This window comes from Scylla paramamosain, chromosome 36, assembly GCF_035594125.1.
Source record: "Scylla paramamosain isolate STU-SP2022 chromosome 36, ASM3559412v1, whole genome shotgun sequence".
NCBI classification, from domain to species: Eukaryota; Metazoa; Arthropoda; class Malacostraca; order Decapoda; family Portunidae; genus Scylla; species Scylla paramamosain.
In genome coordinates, this window is record NC_087186.1 from 12,963,622 (window position 1) to 12,983,759 (window position 20,138).

A 20,138-nucleotide genomic window follows, 5' to 3' on the forward strand; every position below is an offset into this window, starting at 1 on the left:
AATTTCTTATACGCTTACTCTTTTTTTTTTTCTTTTTCTTGTAAGAGGAACATTAGCCTAGGGTAACAAAACGGAAGAAAAAAAAAAAGGAAAGATCCTGAGATGCCGTTTCTTAATAAAGGCATAAGAATTATCCAAAATTATCGGAAAAAAGTCTTGAAACCTCGCTCAAAATAATACACATACATACTAATTATGCATAATCCTTAATTTTTTTTAGGTAATTCTTTCTTGCATAATAACTTAAAACTCATGACAAACATCAATAAGCTAGTTCACAAATATGGCTTAGTTTTCTTTATTTATCAACGTATATTACAAGAGAGGCAACACTCCATATAGTGAGCACATAGAAAACGAAGTAGAGCATATGGAGCATTGGGTCATGAAGGGGAGACCAAAGACAACATGAACGGAAGACAATAATAAATAGAGGCCATTCCACCACTCATCTGCTATACTGACATTAGAAACAGTAACAAGTTGAACCCAATGATGGACAGGCATTGTAGAGGGATACATATTTTCCACAAGGACTTCTGGCTCCTCAGTTTATGTTCAATCCTGTATTCTTAAATGCTGGATACAGTAATACAAGATGCATACACTGTCTATAACTGCAACTATATTTATAATTCTAAAAATGTAAGCTTGCCACAAAGTACATGTTGTTTATAATGTAGGGTTGCCATATATGAACTATCAAAATTCCGGACACCTTCACTAACACCTGATTATGGTCCTGATATGATACTGGAAAACATGTAAATTAATTAAAAGAAACTCAACTTATTTACCTTTGCATATGGCTGATAATAAAATAATGTATCATCTTTATTTATGAACCCTCTTCTTGCACTGCTCTCTTATGTTTCTCAGAGCTCACATGTGACTGTAAGTCATTAATGCCTTTATGTGCCAGTGAGACAAATGTTCCTGGTTTACACACCAAACACTCGGCTTCCCACTCATCCCTGCCTTTTTTGAAGCACGGGAGTTTGTTCTGCATCTCTGCAGTGAATTTACACTTTCGTTTGGGCATCTTGACAAGAACAAGCAATAGTTGTAATGACGAGGTCACAAGGCCGCAAACAGTAATCCAAACTGACTCCAATCAGAGCTGGTGAAAGACTGAGGCGCGAGCGCGACGTCAAGTGAGGCGGCGTTGGGAAGGCTGCGACCACCGACTTCATACAGGACCCATACACGTCAGTCTTGACCGAAATCAAACCAAAGCAGCTGCCACTCGGTGAACCTCTCTCTCTCTCTCTCTCTCTCTCTCTCTCTCTCTCTCTCTCTCATTTCAACCCAAAGAAATTTAATAAATGTGATTTTTTAACAGTTAGTAATGATGGAAGATGAAATTCCGGACATTTGAGGGATTTTCAAAACCAGGAGGCAGAACTTTACTATTATACTGGAGCTTTGTGTACATCTCTTTTTCATCTCTATCTCTCAGCAGAAGAGCCTCCATGTCTCCCTCTCAAGAAACTTCCTCCTTGCTTCAGATACTTGGCCTCCACTTACACGTTTTTCCATCAGCACATTAATCCTTGTTTATGTTGTGGACACTATAGGTGACATTAGGTTTCTACCACACTACAACTGTCTTTTTTTTTTTTTTCCATACATTCTATCCCTCGTTATGTTCATTTTTGTGTGGCAGGCACATGCTGTGGGGGTGACTTTGCAACACTTCTCTGAGTGGTGATGGAAAGGAGGGGAGGTGATGGTGGTGGTGATGGCATAATGGTGATGATTCATTAGAGGCAAAAATTTAGTACAAACACATATTACAGACAAGCACTTATTCCATAGCTATTCGTTCCCATGTGGAAATACACATACAATTACATATAACAAGAGTTATATGTATATTGTCTTATACTCCAGTGCAATAACTGCATCATAAAAGCTGGGACAATATACAAAGGTACATCATTAACTCAATGAACAATATTTATAAATCAGTCTTGGGGTTGTGCAGCATTTTATCACAAGCCGCAGCATTGACCTTCAGGCCCAAAGGAGGCAGACTTGACTCACTCATGTCTCACAGTCACTTCTCTTCACCTACAGCTTCTCTATCTGACAAACCATGGACACACTGCTCTGCTTACACTGAAAATGTCACACACTCATAGCACTTCACATTCATCTATTTAGTCTTCATCGCTCTCTACAGAGTTTTTCATTCAAGACATCACATGTTCTCTTGTATTTCTTAAGTCAATCCCTTGACAATTCATTCCACCAGTTTTCTGTCATGCCACACATCCATTGGTCTAACTACACAGTCTTTCTCTGTGTCAACTGCTACCCTAAATCCTTTCCAAAGAATAGGCAGGTAATCAGTATACACATGTATGGTCAGAAACAAATCCAAGGTGTCTGTGGACAAGTATATGCAGGTACAGTATATACAAAGCACTTTCTCATCACTGACGCTTGTGAGTTCTATACAACCATACATTGTAACTTTAATCTTTCAACAATGAATGATGTAAAGTTGGAGAAACAATAAAGTCGTGACAAAACAATTAATTGATTCTATAAGCATTTCATGACCTCAAGTGTATCATGTCAGGCATGGCATGCACTGAGCCTTGATGCTCCCACACATACATTACAACACTGACAGGCATGGCGGACCTCCCACGTCTTCCCTGATGGCACCTTCCTTCACCCAATCATCACTGGCACACTCATGCTTCCATTACAAAAACCCTGGATCTGCCCATAACAAATACATGTTTAAACTGACGTCCCTTAAAATGTTCTCAGAATGTGCGTACATACTAACACTTACAAATACCTCCACGGCTCACATACGTCCTTCTACCAACTACCTATATACAATAACTCATAACTGACAATCTCCATCTTTAATTTGTCCTGGTTTCCCAAGACACACAACACATGAGAACCATAAGACCCAGATGCATTTCAAACTACACAATACACAACAGCAATGGGGACATACAATACTGACAACTTTGTATTATGTTCTTAAGATATTACTGGGAATTGTTGTTATAGCAATGCTAATATAACACTAGAATGCTGCAAGTGTGATGAAGAGTTCTGAGTGACTAGAGGTTAAGAAATCAAGTTACTTCCACAACTTAAAAACAATACTGCATGCAGAGGTGATGGGATGAAGGATGTCTCGGCTATCATGATGGAAGTAACAGTGGTGACAGTGCTGGCAATGGTGACGATGGGTGTGAGGTTTGTCTTGCAGTCTATCACAATAAAGATTGCAACAGACCACAGAAAATCTACAGTGATGTGAAAGAAATGAACTGATTCCTTGATAAAATCATTATGAAATGGCTAAACAAGTGTAGTCAGCAACACAGCCTTAGGCTGCCATACACAAACATTAATGATATCTGTATCATTATGACACAGCAAATGGTTTGTCACATGACAAGTGTCCCACTAGGACCCAAAATTCAAAGATAAGAGTAATATAAAAAAAAAAAAAAGCTATATCACCTTCTCAACAACTGCACCTTGTGCAATTCTTAAACTCAACAAAGATAATCTGAAAATATAAGTCTATAACACACACAGATATGCAGCCTATGTCTGCAGCACTGAGAACAGTAACACTTAGACTGGTGGCTCTCTGCACACTGCTGCTCACTCTTCAGCTGAAGCAAAGTGCACTGTAAAATATATACACAAGGATGTAACACATCCCACAAATGATGTACTTTGTACATCCAAAGTCCCCAAAGGGAGCAGATGTATGTCACTGTGATTTACACTCCCACACTCACATGCAGGAGAAAACTTCAAGAAATGTTAAGCATGTTCATGACATGACAGTATCTGCACAGTCCACCAGAATAATTAGGTTTGATGCAACTCTCCTCAAAATAACACATCTGCCAAGCTGTCTGTGTGGTACAAATGTGGCTCACCTTCCACAGCTCACCAGTGTGAGTACTACAGTGACACTACATAGCCCAAACAAGTCCCATAAAATAACAAAAGCCACAACTCACAAGAGCTCGGAGAGGTAAGGGAACAGGGTGGGACTGAGTGGGTGAGGTAGTGAGGGTGTCCAGCCTCTGCACTCTCTCTCTCTCTCCTATCACACTCTTAAACACCTCCACGAGTGGCTTTTTCAACAACTAAACAGCAAAATATTATCATCATAGCCTAAGTACTTGATATTTCTGAAATTCCCAAGTGTGTGTGTGTGTGTGTGTGTGTGTGTGTGTGTGTGTGTGTGTGTGTGTGTGTGTGTGTGTGTGTGTGTGTGTGTTTGTGTGCTTGTAGGTGCTAACGTGGTCTACTGTTAAAGGGTAGCATAAAGGACATACAATACCTTCAGTGGTCCTTGGTGTTCAGTATCTATACTCTAAGTTGTACACTAACACCTTGTCCTCTCATCTGTACATCATGTTTTGAATCTGCTGCAGAGTGGCGTGGCATCACAATACAGATGAATGCCACTCAGCACAACATAATGTCCTCACCAACTTGCTGTTTTCTGCATACAGCACTCCATCATATTGGACACGTGCCTCTTTTTTAATTTGTATTATGAGTGAAACAATACTTTCTGAAACAAAGCATTGCAGATTTCAGAACTTGGAATGTATAATGTATTCTGATCCTAATATTACAGTACTTATGTGTTAAGCTGATGTCATTCATAAGCATACAGAAGCAGATAATTTAGCTGCTTCATAAAGACTGGTGTAAAACAAAGATGTTTACAGTGTTCCCTCATTGGGAACAAGAGAAGAGGACACAGTAGGTACCGAGGAAGTGTTGTTGTCATCATAAACTAATGGAAGGATGTTAAGTGTCTCATTCTTCACCTACAAAGTGAAAAGAAGGTTTTAGATTAAGCCTGCTATTCTGAGGACATATTTAGTTTACAGTATACTCGTAGACTTGGAACCCATTCATCTCTTTACATACTATGTTCAAGGTGTCTAGAAACCTAGTATTTTCTTTATGAGTTAGTATACAGCCATTATCTTTTCTTAGTCCAAAGTGTGGGGAAATATCCTGTCTTTCTCTCAACAAGCAGCAGAGCTTTCCTATGCTGCCTACGACCACTCCTTGCTCTGCTTCACACTGGCCGCATCACACGTCTCCTCGCTGTGGTTCACCGAGGGGGATGTCTCTCGACTGGGGACACAGTAAGATATGGAGGAGTTGTTGTGGTTGCAGGGAGTGGTGCAGTGGCTGGTGTAGGATGCATGAGGGGTGGAGTGCTGGTGGTGGTGGGGACTGGAAGGTTCAGGAACATGGGTGTGGTGGTGGTGGTGGAGGTGGGGGCAGTGGCCCTGAGCAGAGGCGTTGCTGCCGTGGATGACAGGGGAGGGTGGCGGTGGGATGTAGTTAGGCAGTGCCCACTGACCGAGCTCTTCTTCTGTGACGTCATGGCGCGACGTCACATCCGGCAATCAAGTGAAGTTATTCTTGCTGGTGTAGTTGTAGACATCAGAGCCGTATATGTTGTTGCTGGTGCTGGCAGCCTCCGATTCTGATGCTTTTTTCCTCACTGGCTTGGAGGAACCCCTACACTTGAAGACAAACCGTAACTCATTGCTTAGCACTTTCATCAGTGGAATCTGCAATGGGACAATGAACATTATCACTTTTACCTCATTTGCTTTCCCTTTCTACTCCTTACCCACCTTTTCTTCCTCATCTTTACTTAATTTTTTGCACTTTCTCATTCTTTAGCACCATTCATCATTTGCTCTTATCCTCACACCCATCTCACTCACCCCACACTCCTCCTCGCCACTCACCTGGTCCTCCTTAGCGATATCCCAGCACTCTAAGAGGAACTCTCCAATCGCCACCACCAGTGCCAGCCCCATCCCGCCCATCAGAACCACAAACACACCGCCCACGTTTGACAGGTTCAGCTCACTGGCCATGCTGCTCCCGCCCGCCTCCTCCTGTTGGTGGTGAGCGTTTTTGTTAGTGTTTGTTTTCTCCTCTTCTTCTCCCTGCTCACCTCTTTATGCATGTGTCATAATTATTGTCAGTGTTTGTCATGTTGTTTTGCTGTGCATTAAGTTGGAAAATATGAATAATTTTCTTATGTATTACTCCTGTGGCTTTGTATTCCATTTAAAGACTTTATGCATAAAAATTCATTTCCAAATGTGATATGAACAGAAATTATGATCTAAATATTGTCATGCCATTATAATATGTAACTGAAACCAAAGACGTATTATTGCTTACATAAAATCCATCTCAAATATGACAAAAAAAAAATTAAGTTACTGAATGCTGCCTTTCCATTAATATCTGTAACAAAACCTAAAGAATACATCAAATTACAGATTCTTCCTCAACTCCCATTAAGGAACCAACACTTACACAACAAGCTGACACCCACACAGGTGTTAGCCACTCACAACTCACTGTTACAACAACTGAGTCAGGCATGCACACTAAACACTGTGTCACAAACTGGGATATTTTCTTTTAATTACCATCAATATCAAAAACCTTAAAGTGAAGGATGATACTGAACAATAGAAAGCAGAAGTTTCCCTTTAATAGACTATTCAGAAAACACCAGGTACATAATAAACCCCAAAAATCACCCATACTTTCATCAATATAGGTTGAGATTCTTAAAAACAGGTTAGTAGTAGCAGCTGCATTCCAAACACACCCACCACTGACTCACTGCCCAGCTCGAGTCAGTCACAGTGCACCACTGAGCCTCCCTTCCTCTACTTTACCTTACACTTCCCTCCCCCTCTCTTTTGCTTGAACCATTTCTCCTTCAGAATGTGCAGCGTTCCATTCTCCTGCAGTGCCAAGATTGCCTCATCTAGCTTGCTCTTGTAGGTGGAGCCTGGAGGTGGAACGGTTACTGCAGATGATGGCAGGGAGACATGGAGGTGGAATGGACAGTGAAAAGAGGAATGAAAGAAGAGAAGTGGAAGGATGACTAAAAAAATAAGAAACGAGGGTCTGAAAAAAAATAGAAGTGGATAACTTACAAATATATGAAAATAGATACAGAAATAGATGCAGAAGGACATGGAGGTGGAATGAAGGACAGTGAAAAGAGGAACAAAAGAAGAGAAGTGGAAGGATGACTGAAAAAATAACAAATCTGAAAAAAAAAAGGGATGTGGATAACTTACAAAAAATACACAAATATACACAAATACATGAATGAAAGTGCATACAAACAAAACAACTAAGTGAATAGTGTATAAAAATAAAAATAAACAAGTGTGCCGATGATGATGAGAGGAGCCACAACACATTACCTTATTATTAGGACACCTCTTATCCTCCTTGCGGTTACTCCACCACTTGCGTTTAAGTAACTCAATGGTGGAGGACTCCTGGAGGGCGAGGATGGCACTACTGATGGCACTGGTGTAGGGGGAGCCTGTGGGGTTAGTGGGAGGAGGGGGTGTTAGTAGGGAGACAGTGGGAGAGAGATGGCAAGTGGTGGTGGTGGTGGTGGTGGTAAAGAAAGGGAAGAAGTGACAGAAGGGTAGAGAGGAGGTAGGAAAATGTTGGAGGTATGGTAGAGATTAGCAAAATGGTGATGGTGGAGACACTATAGATGAAAGCAGAATAACACATTGATGGGTGGTGGAAGTGTGCTGTGAAAGTGGTTGTAGCAAAGTAGCAGTGCATGGAAAGTACACAGAATTAGCAGCAGGCAATGAACACACTCATCCACACCTCACACAACTCCCTAAACACTCAATGGAAGATAACTGCATGATACTCCCATGAGAGATAAGAATGTTATGTATTTTTCTGAGTCTAGGGATGGCATCTTTACTTTATGTTCACAAAAGCTAACATCTTCTATATGCACTTCTGATTAATTGTTCCCATTACGGCAGCGGCATCTGCTCTCTGTGACTCACGGTTGCGTAGTGCAATGCCATAACTTTTGGAGTCCAGCAGGCCACCAATCTGAGTGAGGTCACAGTTCCTCTCAATGACGTACTCAATGGATGTGGATTCCATGAGGTAAGCGTACTTGCCATTGGATTCCTGAAAGAGAGAGAGAGAGAGAGAGAGAGAGAGAGAGAGAGAGAGAGAGAGAGAGAGAGAGAGAGAGAGAGAGAGAGAGAGAGAGAGAGAGAGAGAGAGAGAGAGAATTACCATAAATTAGCCATGTGCAATCAATTCTATCTACAACAGTGTACATTTAAGACACAAACACACAAAGTCACCACAAGTTTCTCTCACACACACACACACACACACCTGGACTCTCTTCACGCCCTCCTGGTTTGAGTTGACGAACACAGAAGGTTTGGCATCCTTCATAAAGTTCCACATCCTGACGTAAGTGGGAAGGCTGGAGTCTCTGTGAGGGTGGAGGGAGAACAGTGGTGAAGGATAGTGGCCAAGCAGATGTGAAGTCAAATAACCTTCTCCACTCTTGCTGTTTCTGTGTCTTCTCACTGTCTTAACTCCTTCACTGCTATTTAACACATCTTTCCTTCATTATTAAGCACTCTGAGACATTTTTCCTTGTTCCACAGCCACCTCTAAACACTCTACTGGTAAAAAATTGAAAAATCTACTCTTTGTTTTATTCCTGTTTTTCTTGTAGGTGGTTATACAGATTTCATACATTGCTTGTATAGATGAGAATTTCTGTATATTGCAATGAAAGGGTCAAGTCCTGTGATCTGACTGTCATCTTACAAAACCTGACAACTTGTAGGTTCTTAGCAGATCAGAGGAATAAAAGCTGAAGGCAAAACATTGTGGAAGTGAGTGCCACATTATTCAACTTCTGGCCACTAATGTACTTCTATTCAAGAATGGTTATAGTAAATGAAATTGTATGTATTGGATTTCCTACTTTTTTCTAATTTCAGTCTCTTTTCTGATCTCAAATGCTCTTGTTGCCATTACCAGCATTGTCTCTCTCATAATTTAAGCAATTTCTTTCTTTACTCTAAATGACTATAAATGACTCAGTACACCATTAATTTCTACATCTTAATTTCTTTTCCCACATACCAATCTAACTCATCTCCTTGTGACCATTGCCAACCTTCTCCCAATCTTATTCTGACTCATTTCTTTCTTTCCTCTTAATTGCTAAATACAGTATTGAGTTATCTATCTTAATTTTTCTATATTCCAACCTTCCCCTGATCTCATTTCAACCTTTTCCTTCTGTTAATGAATTCTCTATTTCTATACCCTGATCTAAATATACTTTTCCTTTTCTTTCACCCACCTCACCTTTACCAACTTTCCCCTTATCTCATTTCAACCCTTCCCTTCTCTATTCTCAGGTACTCCTTCCACAACCTGCCTGAAGAAGGCGTAAGTGGTGCCAGTCGCCATTGAACCATATTTAATCTTGTCCTGGTTGGCAAGATCCTCAGCATTCTCAATAGGGGACTCCATGCGCTCCACAGTGAGGAAAGCAGCAAGATTGGCCGTGTACGATGAGATCATGATGAGTGTGAAGAACCACCACATGCCGGCCACCATGCGCGTCGACACAGCTCTGGAACATGGGAAGGCTGTGTGCTGGGGAGACTGTGCTGAGGAGACTGTGTGCTGGGGAGACTGTGTGCTGGGGAGACTGTGTGTTGGGGAGACTGTGTGCTTGGAAGACTGTGTGCTGGGGAGACTGTGTGTTGGGGAGACTGTGTGCTTGGAAGACTGTGTGCTGGGGAGACTGTGTGCTGGGGAGACTATGTGTTGAGGATTTGAAAACGTAAATAGTGACAAAAGGTACAGTTTTTGATTCATTTGGTGTGAAAAAAATAAATAAATAAATAAATAAATAAATAAAAAAATAGCAAAAAATATGGATTATGACACAATGGACAGAGGGAAAACTTCCTAATCTGAAGGGATGGAATTACAGGTAGAAAATACATAAAAAGGAGGAAAAATATTAAAAAAACAAAAGGGACAAAGTAAGATGTTAAAAGCACAATTACAAAAGAGAAGAAATAAACAAAACAAAGTTACACATAAGAGCACAGAATCATGAAAAAAAAAGCTAAAAAAATAAAGTTAGAAGATACTAAGCATACATAGATGATAAAGAAGAAAATGTTACAGATCAAAAACACAAAGTCAAACAGAAAGAAACAAAGAAACAAAGAATTATAAAAGAAAAATGAAAAACACAAGAGACACCTAGATATTACCAATATAAAAATACATAAACTATAAAAAAGAAAAAGAAAATCAAAACAAAAAATATTAGATAAAAAAAATCATGAGAAAAAGATAGCAAAAACCAGAATTACACACAAAAAAAAGAGAGAGAAACAGAAAAGACAATTATGTATAAATAATTATGTATGAAGCCAAGATATAACAACACAGAACTCACTGAGGTAAGAAGTCACACCCCTGCTGCATGAGGGAACCAATAGCAAACCAGAGGCAGTTGAGGATGGTAAACTGGTTCTCAAGAGTGTCCGGTTCGGGATCACACGGATGAGGGTTCTGCCACTCATACGGCGTGAACCTGCATGGGAGACAAGGATATACAGCAATGGGTCTTGTGTTAATTAAGTCTTACACTACAATAAACAACAATTAATGGCACTAGAAGCAATGTATGAAATATTTATAAGCTCCTAGAAGAGATAAAGAGATGGAAAGGAATAAATCTTGCAATTTCTAGTACGTTTAACATTTGGAGGTGTCTGTAAAGCAAAAGAAATACCCCAGAGTGGTTACTGATTATGGGCAAATGTACCAAATAGCTATGAATGGGCCAAAGCATACAGGTGTTCCAGGAAGTGATGTTATATTGCACAAAATGTCTTAGGGGAGAATTCACAATCTGACGACTACCTTTACTTATCTTATCCCCCAGTTGTTCTTAGTTTTAGTGGCATTCTTAACCTTTTCACTGCTATGGTTGTCCCTTCTCATTATTCAGAGTATTGTAAAAATTAACGTGTATCTTATCTCTGCTTATTCCTGATCTCTGTGGAACTCTTAATCATTTCGCCCCTACGAATGTCCTTTATCACCATTCAGAGGATTGTAAAAATTAATGTCTATCTTATCCTTACTTATTCTCAATCTTTGTGAAACCCTCACCATTTCATTGCTGTGGTTAATTGTCCTTTCCTAATCATCAGAGCATTGTAAAAGGTGTACACACAGATGCACACACTATAAAACTACTTTATTGGACTGTAGTATGTCTAAAAACTGGTGGATGATTACAAAAAAAACCTAGCAATAAACCTAAAAAACACAGGACTTTAATTATGAAGGATAGAAAATAGAATAGCATGATTAGGAAAAAAAAATCTATCTAGCAATAAACAAAAAAAAAAATTTAATTACGAAGAATAGAAAACAGAACAGCAGAAGAGAAACACGAAGGAAGAGGAAAAGGAGAACCCATCTGAGACAAAACACTCCTGCACACACCAGCACTTCCTCACCTGGCTAGGATGTACAGGAGGATGGACACTCCAACATAGGCAGTGATCATGTACATCCACACCTCCAAGGACAGCGGTGAGAGGAAGGAGAAGAGGGAGGGTGCCATCTTCTGCGGCTTCTTGAACAGGATGGAGATGCCGAGGTTCATGAAGGGCATTGTGAAGTCCACCGCCTCCTCTCTCTCGTAATTGATGGTGAGATCTGTTATTGCCATCTCCGCTCTCTGTCGGGGGGAAAGGGGGGTGGGGGGGTGTTAAGGTGTCTGGGTGAGAAATGGGAGTGTATGAAGAGTTTGTATGTGTGTGTGTGTGTGTGTGTGTGTGTGTGTGTGTGTGTGTGTGTGTGTGTGTGTGTGTGTGTGTGTGTGTGTGTGTGTGTGTGTGTGTGTGTGTGTAGTGCCATGATAGGGTGGGTATTCTTCCTTCTTTTCTCTTTTATTACCTTCTTAAATTCTTTGTTCTCTTTTCATTAATTTCTGTCTCTTCTTTTTTCATTATCTTTTTAAATTCCTCCTCTTCCTCTTCTCCTCTGCACTTCCACACACATCTCAATCAGCTCTCTTAACATACTCTTCCCACACACTTCCACCAGCTCTCTTAGTATACTCTGCCCTACCACACACACCTCAATCATCTCTCTTAACATACTCTTTCCCACACATAACTCTACTAGCTCTAACATACTCTTTCCCACACACCCATTACCTCTCATACCCTTCCCCACACACCTCCTCAATCAGCTCCCTCAACATGCCGTTCCACTTGTTAGTCGTCTTGTTCCTGGTGCCGTAAGCATTCCCCGGCACTGGCACTAACTCGTATTTGAACTTGAGAATGCCTGCGATGTGGTTGAGGAGGTCGATGCAGAAACCCTCATAGCGGTCATTCCCATTCAGTTGCTCAGCACTCTCCTTCAGCATGATGTATGGGTCATTCTGGGGAAGCGCAAGAGGGATTAGTATTGTTGCTGTGTGTGTGAGTACTTAAGTATTTGTTATCTCTTAATTTTGTTCTTGGGAAGGCAAAGGAGAGGTGAAGGGATGTAGGAATAATTTGTTGCTGTATAAACGAGTACTTATTTGTCATCTTTTTAATTTTATCCCCTTTTCACTGGTAAGGGGATGACAGAAAGTTGCTCTGATGGGTTACTGAGAGAAGGGAAGGAAGGAGGAAAGGAGAAGTGAAGAAAATGGAAATACTAGGAAAAATAGATGGAAGATAAGAGTAATAGAATAAGGAGTATAATCAAGGGTTAACTACAGACAAATAATGAAAGTAAGAATAGGAAGAGGAGAAGGAGGAGGAACACTGCAATCTGCCACATCTTTCTTTAATCACTGGCCACTCTCAAATTTTTTTTTTTTTTTTTTTTTTTGTTCTAAAGCCACTTCCAAACAGTGTACTGGCTAAAGATTGCAAAATCTATTCTTTTTTTTATCCTTGTATCTTTTGCAGATGCTTATAAAGACTCTGTACATTGTTTTTTGTGCTCAGAATTGGCATTTATCACAGTGAAAGGGTTAAGTCATAGACAGGAGGAAGTACAGAAGCAGGCAGGAAGTTCCCAGTTTACCAAAAAAAAATTTTACTTGATTCAAGGAAAGAAACCAAAAATACTTACAAAGGCGAAGGTCACAATGAGTGTCTTGTTATGCAGGCCTTGAATGACGTCCTTTATGGTCTCATTCTGGGTCCTGGTGTAGTTGGTTCCTGTCTTTCTGTTCCACGATCCCACCTGTTGGGAAGAGGGAGGGACAGAGGGAGTGACTCAAACAAACCTTGTATATCAAAGCTGACAGAGGGAGCAGCATTAAAACCCTCCCTATCAAATTAAAACCTAACTCAGTACAACCACAAGTACACACCAGCATACCAGCACACTCACCTTGGTCAAGTTGTTGGGGCCCAGTTGTATAATGTCCATGGTGAAGTCTGTCCTGAACCCATCGGAGTCAAATTCAATGTGTCCTGTGTATCCCAACAGCTTCTCCTGCAAACAACACATCTCTGCATTAACACTTTGACTCCCAGCCATGGTCCCTCCTTCAGACAGTAAGACAGATGTTTGTAAAGTGATTGGAGGTAAATTGCATATAATTTATATTTTAGAAAGAAGCCAGTGTCAGGAGCTGGAGTGAGGTAGTGTCTTTTTTATCATTATTAAGTGCAGTAGTTCTATTTTCCCTCCATAAAGTAATTTAGTGTGAGTAACAAATGTCATAGTGCTAATTATGATCTTACTGCAATTTTTACTCTTTCTACTGCAATCTTCCATTAATTTTCAGCCACTATATGTTATCTTCATTTGCTTCTGTTGTTATTATTATTTTCTGGGAAGTTTTATGTTACGATTGCAATAATTATAATACTCTATGGCTTGCCTCTCCCATCTTCGGCGTCCCTTCATTTACGGGTGCAGTAATCCATAAACTATCGATTCCTTTCTTCTCCCTTTTCCTTGGTCTCTTCCTGGCAACCATTCTTCTCTACTCCTATCTTACGATTCTCTTTATTCTCCCACCAGCAGTCCTCTCCATTCTCCTCTTCCCTCTATATCAGCCCCCTACCCCCCTCCCTCCCCTCTACGCCTTCTTTCCTCTTGTCTCCTCCCGCTTTCTCACTCACTCTCAGAACCTTTCAATCGTACCCAAGTTCTCATTTTCCCTCCACCTTCCTCTCTAATACATTCTACTCCCTTCAATCAGTGCCTCTTTTTCCTCCCTATTACCTCTCTCTCTCTCTCTCTCTCTCTCTCTCTCTCTCTGGATACTTTCACACACCTCTTCATCTTTCTCTTTTTCTGCATATTATTTTCCTACCTACAATTTATCTTTTTCATTTCCTTCTCATTAACTCCAGTAATTTTTAGTTTCCGCTGTTTTCTTTAACTCTTATTCACCTCCTTCCTACTACGAATATCTCTTGATCCTTCCTTCTCTTCATCCTCCTTTCTGCTTATCTTTTCCTGTTTGTTTAATCTCTCTCTCTCTCTCTCTCTCTCTCTCTCTCTCTCTCTCTCTCTCTCTCTCTCTCTCTCTCTCTCTCTCTCTGTTCTAGTGACAGATTAACAAGATTCCCGCATTATCAAAAAGGGAAACACGCTTAAGAATCCAGCTAATCACCTCTTTAACCTTTAAAAATGGTCGTGGTGAGAGAGCAGTGTTTATCAATACGGGGCACACACACACACACATACACACACACTTACCAACTTCATGTAGTTGATGAGGGAGTTGCCATGTATCCACGCCTGCTCTCCCTCACATCGCAGCTGGGAGATGGTGACGGTGGTGGAGTTGTCGAGGGCTCGCATGGCCAGCACAAACAACTTCACAGCGTCATACATAAGGGCTGTTTCGGTCTGCGGCCAGCACGTGAAGTTTTGGTGGTGTGATGGCGTGGTTGCAATGAAGTCCACGACCCCATAAGACACGCAGTGGTGGAGATGGTGATTAAGTGAAAGGGAGATCAGGTTTCAGGGGTTAGCAGTAAGAAGAGAGCAGTGAATGGCCGCGAGTAGACATCAAATGGGCGGATTGAGTGATGACAACAAAAGTCGAGGATGAAAGATTTTTTTTTTTTTTTTTCAGCGCCGCAGGAACAGAAGGCGACGTCATAGAGGGGAGCATCACGGAGACATCACGAGCCACCACACCACAGGCGCAGAATCCAAACAGCGTCAGGACCACCGGGGCGCCACATAGGCATATGTACACCACAGCATAGTCCCACCACAGTCCCACGTCGCCACAGCCACAGCCCGCCACAGGAAAGAATGCATGTTACCCACTTTAGATTAGGATCTTTATCTAACACATAAGATAATTTTTTTTTTTTAAGGGGTTGAAGAAATACCAGACGTAATATATTTGAAAAGGAGGCACGAAAAAAAAAAGCTATTTGAGGGGGCTGACGGGGGAAAGTATCTTATTCACGACAGCGTGTAAATGATTCGTGGCTTGATGATGAGTGTGCGTTAAACTGTTATTATTATCAAGATGTCTATTTTGTGAGTCGCTGCGTGCATGTCAATGATGTTGAGTAGAATGTTGTGTGACTAACTTTATTATTATTATTATTATTATTATTATTATTATTATTATTATTATTATTATTATTATCATTATTATTATTATAACTATTACTAGGAATGAGGATGCAAAGAAATAGTATATAATATAATAAAAAGATGTAGCAGTATGAGTAGTGTAGTAATAGTAGTAGTGGTAGCAGCAGGAGAAACTGTTGTAGTAGAAATTGTAGAACTCGCTGTTGTAGTGGTAGTTGTTGTTGTTGCTGTAGTTGTTGCTGTTGTTTCTGCCGCCCGGGAAACACAACACAAGTCCTTTCCGTCTTCGTCTTCCCTTCACAAATCTCGTGCAAGTTGTTTTAAAAATTTTGACTAGAATTTTGCGAGCAATTAACACTGAGCTGGTGTGTGTGTGTGTGTGTGCGTGTGTGTGTGTCAGATGGGAAGGAAGGAATGGGAAAGGAGGAAAGGAGAGCAATGAAGGAAGAATGGAAGGGAGGAAGGAAGGAAGGATGCATGCAAGGAAGTTAGTCCTACGGGTGTCGGATAGGAGAGGGTAGAGCAGATGAGGATAGGAATGCGGATGGCTGTGAGACGTGGCGAGGTGGATGGGGAGGGAGTGAGGGTGTGAGGGAGAGATAGGGAGGAGGGAATGGAGGTAAGAGTTGATTCTGTGCTTTCCAAAGAGGAAGTTTAGGCCATGTATAAAATTTAAATTCCTCGTCAACTTTAACCTTCTTTTCCAACTTTCACTTCAGCTTTTAATGGAGAAGCAATTGCCTGAATCTTACGTAAGCAATTTTTTTTTTCTCTCTCTTTACTTGCATTAAAAATATTACGACAGTTACCGTAAAAATCAAACTATATATTTATTGTTTCATAGTACACCGTTAAGATCTTCAATGAATGTGTTGAATACGTAATAAATGACCAAAGAACTTTTTACTGGAGCATGAAAACAGAAAAAAAAAACTCATGAAAAGGAAAGAGACAATTTTTTCACAACTTCTGCTTGGAGTCCCAATTTCATTTTCTTGATAGATTGGATGTGACAGTGCGGTCTCTCTCTCTCTCTCTCTCTCTCTCTCTCTCTCTCTCTCTCTATCTCTATGTATAAGTGATACAAGCGGCTATTTCAACACTCTATGGTCGAAAATCCTATTGCTTCATTTCTTATTTCCGCCCTTACAGTCTTTCTCCTGAAAGTGGTGAGGGCGGCAGCGCGGGAGGAGGCGGAGGAGCTACAGAGGGCGGTCTTCGCGGCATTAAGGGCAGGAAAAGGGACTGGATTCCACTAATGCACAGCTTCCTTTGTTTTTACGGAGTGGAAAAATAGGAAGAGAGAGAGAGAGAGAGAGAGAGAGAGAGAGAGAGAGAGAGAGGAGGGAAAGAGTGCGTTTGTGTTCTCTCTCTCTCTCTCTCTCTCTCTCTCTCTCTCTCTCTCTATGACGACGACGATAAATTACTATCTATCAATCAGTGTGTTATCTCTCTCTCTCTCTCTCTCTCTCTCTCTCTCTCTCTCTCTCTCTCTCTCTCTCTCTCTCTCTCTACGACGGCTTATCATTATCATCAATCTCTCTCTCTCTCTCTCTCTCTCTCTCTCTCTCTCTCTCTCTCTCTCTCTCTCTCTCTCTCGATAACTTCCGGGACACTATAATAACTTGGGCCCTCAAAGTTTTACGACACTCAGCACGCCTCTCTCCCTTCCCGTTTCGCTTCGCTCCGCATCGGGTCGAGATGCTTGTGAAGCGTCGCGAAGCCTCAACTCGACGCACAAAGTTACAACGCCAGCCACTGGAATGTAGACGGGTCGGGCGAGCTTACTTTGAGATTTATTCCTATTTCGAAAGGTAGTGCGGAATAATTTTGGTTCCCGTCCGTCTCTCTCTCTCTCTCTCCTCTCTCTCTCTCTCTCTCTCTCTCTCTCTCTCTCTCTCTCTCTCTCTCTGTTTTCTACTATGCTTTTCTTTTTCTAATATTTTTTTTTCATTCTTACAAAAGAGTTTTATATATTTTTTTCTATTTACCTTACCTCTACTACTACTACTACTACTACTACTACAACTACTACTACTACTGCTACTACTACTACTACTACTACTACTACTACTACTACTACTTATAATAATAATAACAATAATAATAAAAATAATAATAAACCCTGAGCTGTATATAAGTTTGGACCAAGCGATGACCTTCGATCACAAATTCAGATCTCAAAATATATACATTGACTTCCTGGCCGTGGCAATGCTGTAAATCCCAACTTGTGTGTATCAGAAAGCTAAATATACAGATTCCCTTTGATTCTGAGATTAACGCAAAATTAGTAAGGAGAAGGAGGAGGAGGAGGAGGAGGATGGCGAGAAGGAAGAGGAAAAGGAATGGAGGAGTAGAAAGATGAGAGAGGGAAAAGAAGAGATGTAGTGGTGGTGGTGGTGGTGGTGGTGAGGAGGAGGAAAATGAAAAATGGAGGTAATATGTAAATTTGGTGTTGATGAAATTGGACGAAAGTGCTTACACACACACACACACACACACACACACACACACACACACCGCAAACAAGAAAAAAAAAGTATCGTACACCATCAAGCAAGACGATAACCATCACCATCAGTATCAGTCACCACATTCTGACAATACTCACTAGCAAGCGCTGTCAACACCACGCTCAGTATTATAAATATTACGAAGTTGAAGACCAAAGGCTCCGTAACATTCTTAATCAAAACTGGGATAAAAAAAAAATAAATAAATGAAACTGCTAAGAGATTATTCTTAATTCTCATTATCACCAGTTAACCTCGATTTTGTACAGAAAACTGAAGCACCAAAACTCCTATGGATGAGTCTTCCTTATTGCTTGCAGGTGGCAGGGAAAATGTTTGTTTAGCAGTCTGGGTGTGTATTTACAAACGCTTTTTCTCTCTCATAAAGTCTGTCTTCAAATTAAGTTCTTTTCTCCTTTCTTCCTTCGATGATGGGTATTTCTTGTTAAACTATCACTATAATCACGAAATTATGTCTTGAAATCTCAACCAGCTTCCATCAGAGCATGTTAAACAATCACCAGAATCATGAAAACATAATTGAAAACTCCAGTAACTTCCAACAGAGCTTGTTAAACTATCACTCGAACCATGGAAACACCCTAGAAACTGCTAATAACCATGAGAACCTGTTAAACTACTAATGCAATCATAAAGTGCCAATAACAACCATTACAGCCCGTTAATTTATCACCAGACTCATCATAACTCCTGAAAACTTCCACCAACTTCCACTAGAACCAATTAACCACCAATGCAATCACATAAACACTCGTGAAAACATAACAACTTTAACTACAGTCTTCTGACCACCACTACATAAAAGAAAACCCCAGCAATTTCTACTAGGGCCTGACTGCCACCAGAACCATGAAAACACTCTTGAAAACCCTTTGAGCTTCCCCTAGAACCTGTTGGAATGGTCGAAATAGGTCACAGAAACGTTTGGTAATGCAGTAATTCAGTAGTTAGGAGTTAATAAGCTGGCTGTCCCCTGCAGGCCGTGGGTGCTGAAGGGAAATGTTTACATGTGAATTTGGCTGATATAATCTTGCTTGATACCCTTTATATTATCTTAACAATCTAGTTTTTTTTTTTTTCTGAATGATCTTACTATTCTCTCTCTCTCTCTCTCTCTCTCTCTCTCTCTCTCTCTCTCTCTCTCTCTCTCTCTCTCTCTCTCTCTCTCTCTCTCTCTCTCTCTGAACGCCATTTATTGAGTAACCTTGGCATTAGTGAGACAACTCCGTGACGTGTGAGGATTAGGACCTTGACTCTCTCTCTCTCTCTCTCTCTCTCTCTCTCTCTCTCTCTTGACACTTACTGCGTGTTTATCTTCATTATCATCGTCTTTCGCTCCCTTTCCTCCTATTATTGATGTGGTTCTTGGTTTGATCTAATCTACTTTGGCGTGTTATTATTATCGTCATCACCACTGTTTTGGTTGAGTTTTTTTTTTTCTACCGTACTAATATTTTTCTCCTGTTTGTCCTTATTTTCCTCTTCATTCTCTTCTACTACGCATTTCTCTTCCTTCCCTATCTTATGTTTCCCTACCGTTTTCCTCTTCGGTATCTCTATTTCTTTTTCTCCTTTCCTATCCTGTTTTTCTATTATTCTCATCTTCATCCTCTTCTACTATGTATTCCTCTTCATTCTTTCCTATCTTATCTTTTTTCTATTATTTTCCTCTCCGTCCTCTTCTTCGTATTTTTTTTTCCTTTCCTATCTTATCTTTTCCATTATTCTCTTCTTCATTCTCTCCTACGTATTTTCTCTTCCCCTCCTCTTCTATCTGTCCCGTTTGTTCCTTTCTTATTTATATATCCTAGTAATTCTTCTTTCTCTTTTATCATCTTTTGTTAGTATTCCATATATAATTTTTTTTTATAGTTTTGTAATATATGTGAACTGAATTGAAGTATTTTTTCTACTATTTTTTCCCTCTTGTACATTTTTCCTCTTCCTCCTCCATTTATATCACTTCTCCATTTTGCTTTTCTTTTTCTTTATCATTTCCTGTGCCCTTTCCTTTTCTTCCACCAGTCTTTCTTGTTGCTCCCCTTTTCTTTTTTTTTCCTTTTTTTTTGTCTTTTTTCCCTCTTATTCTCCAACTGTCCTATA

The 20,138-nt window shown here is 40.4% G+C and overlaps 1 protein-coding gene across 5 annotated transcripts in view; it reads right to left on the reverse strand.

Annotated features, from left to right (window-relative positions):
* Positions 1–282: 282 nt before the first annotated feature.
* LOC135091002 (glutamate receptor ionotropic, kainate 2-like) overlaps positions 283–20,138 on the reverse strand; it is a 122,806-nt gene continuing 102,950 nt past the window's right edge. For 3 of the 5 annotated variants that reach the window (XM_063988284.1, XM_063988286.1, XM_063988283.1), the window contains 12 exons: positions 14,638–14,790; positions 13,315–13,419; positions 13,051–13,164; positions 12,158–12,364; positions 11,430–11,653; positions 10,355–10,492; positions 9,314–9,511; positions 8,245–8,347; positions 7,899–8,028; positions 7,281–7,405; positions 5,787–5,939; positions 283–5,603 (listed from right to left, as the gene is read on the reverse strand). In XM_063988284.1, coding sequence (XP_063844354.1) covers positions 5,436–5,603; positions 5,787–5,939; positions 7,281–7,405; positions 7,899–8,028; positions 8,245–8,347; positions 9,314–9,511; positions 10,355–10,492; positions 11,430–11,653; positions 12,158–12,364; positions 13,051–13,164; positions 13,315–13,419; positions 14,638–14,790 — 1,818 coding nt within the window. In that variant the 3' untranslated portion in view covers positions 283–5,435. Of the gene's footprint in view, positions 5,604–5,786; positions 5,940–6,740; positions 6,857–7,280; positions 7,406–7,898; positions 8,029–8,244; positions 8,348–9,313; positions 9,512–10,354; positions 10,493–11,429; positions 11,654–12,157; positions 12,365–13,050; positions 13,165–13,314; positions 13,420–14,637; positions 14,791–20,138 lie in introns of those variants that run through there. The other 2 variants (XM_063988285.1, XR_010262241.1) reach the window with 2 other exon arrangements.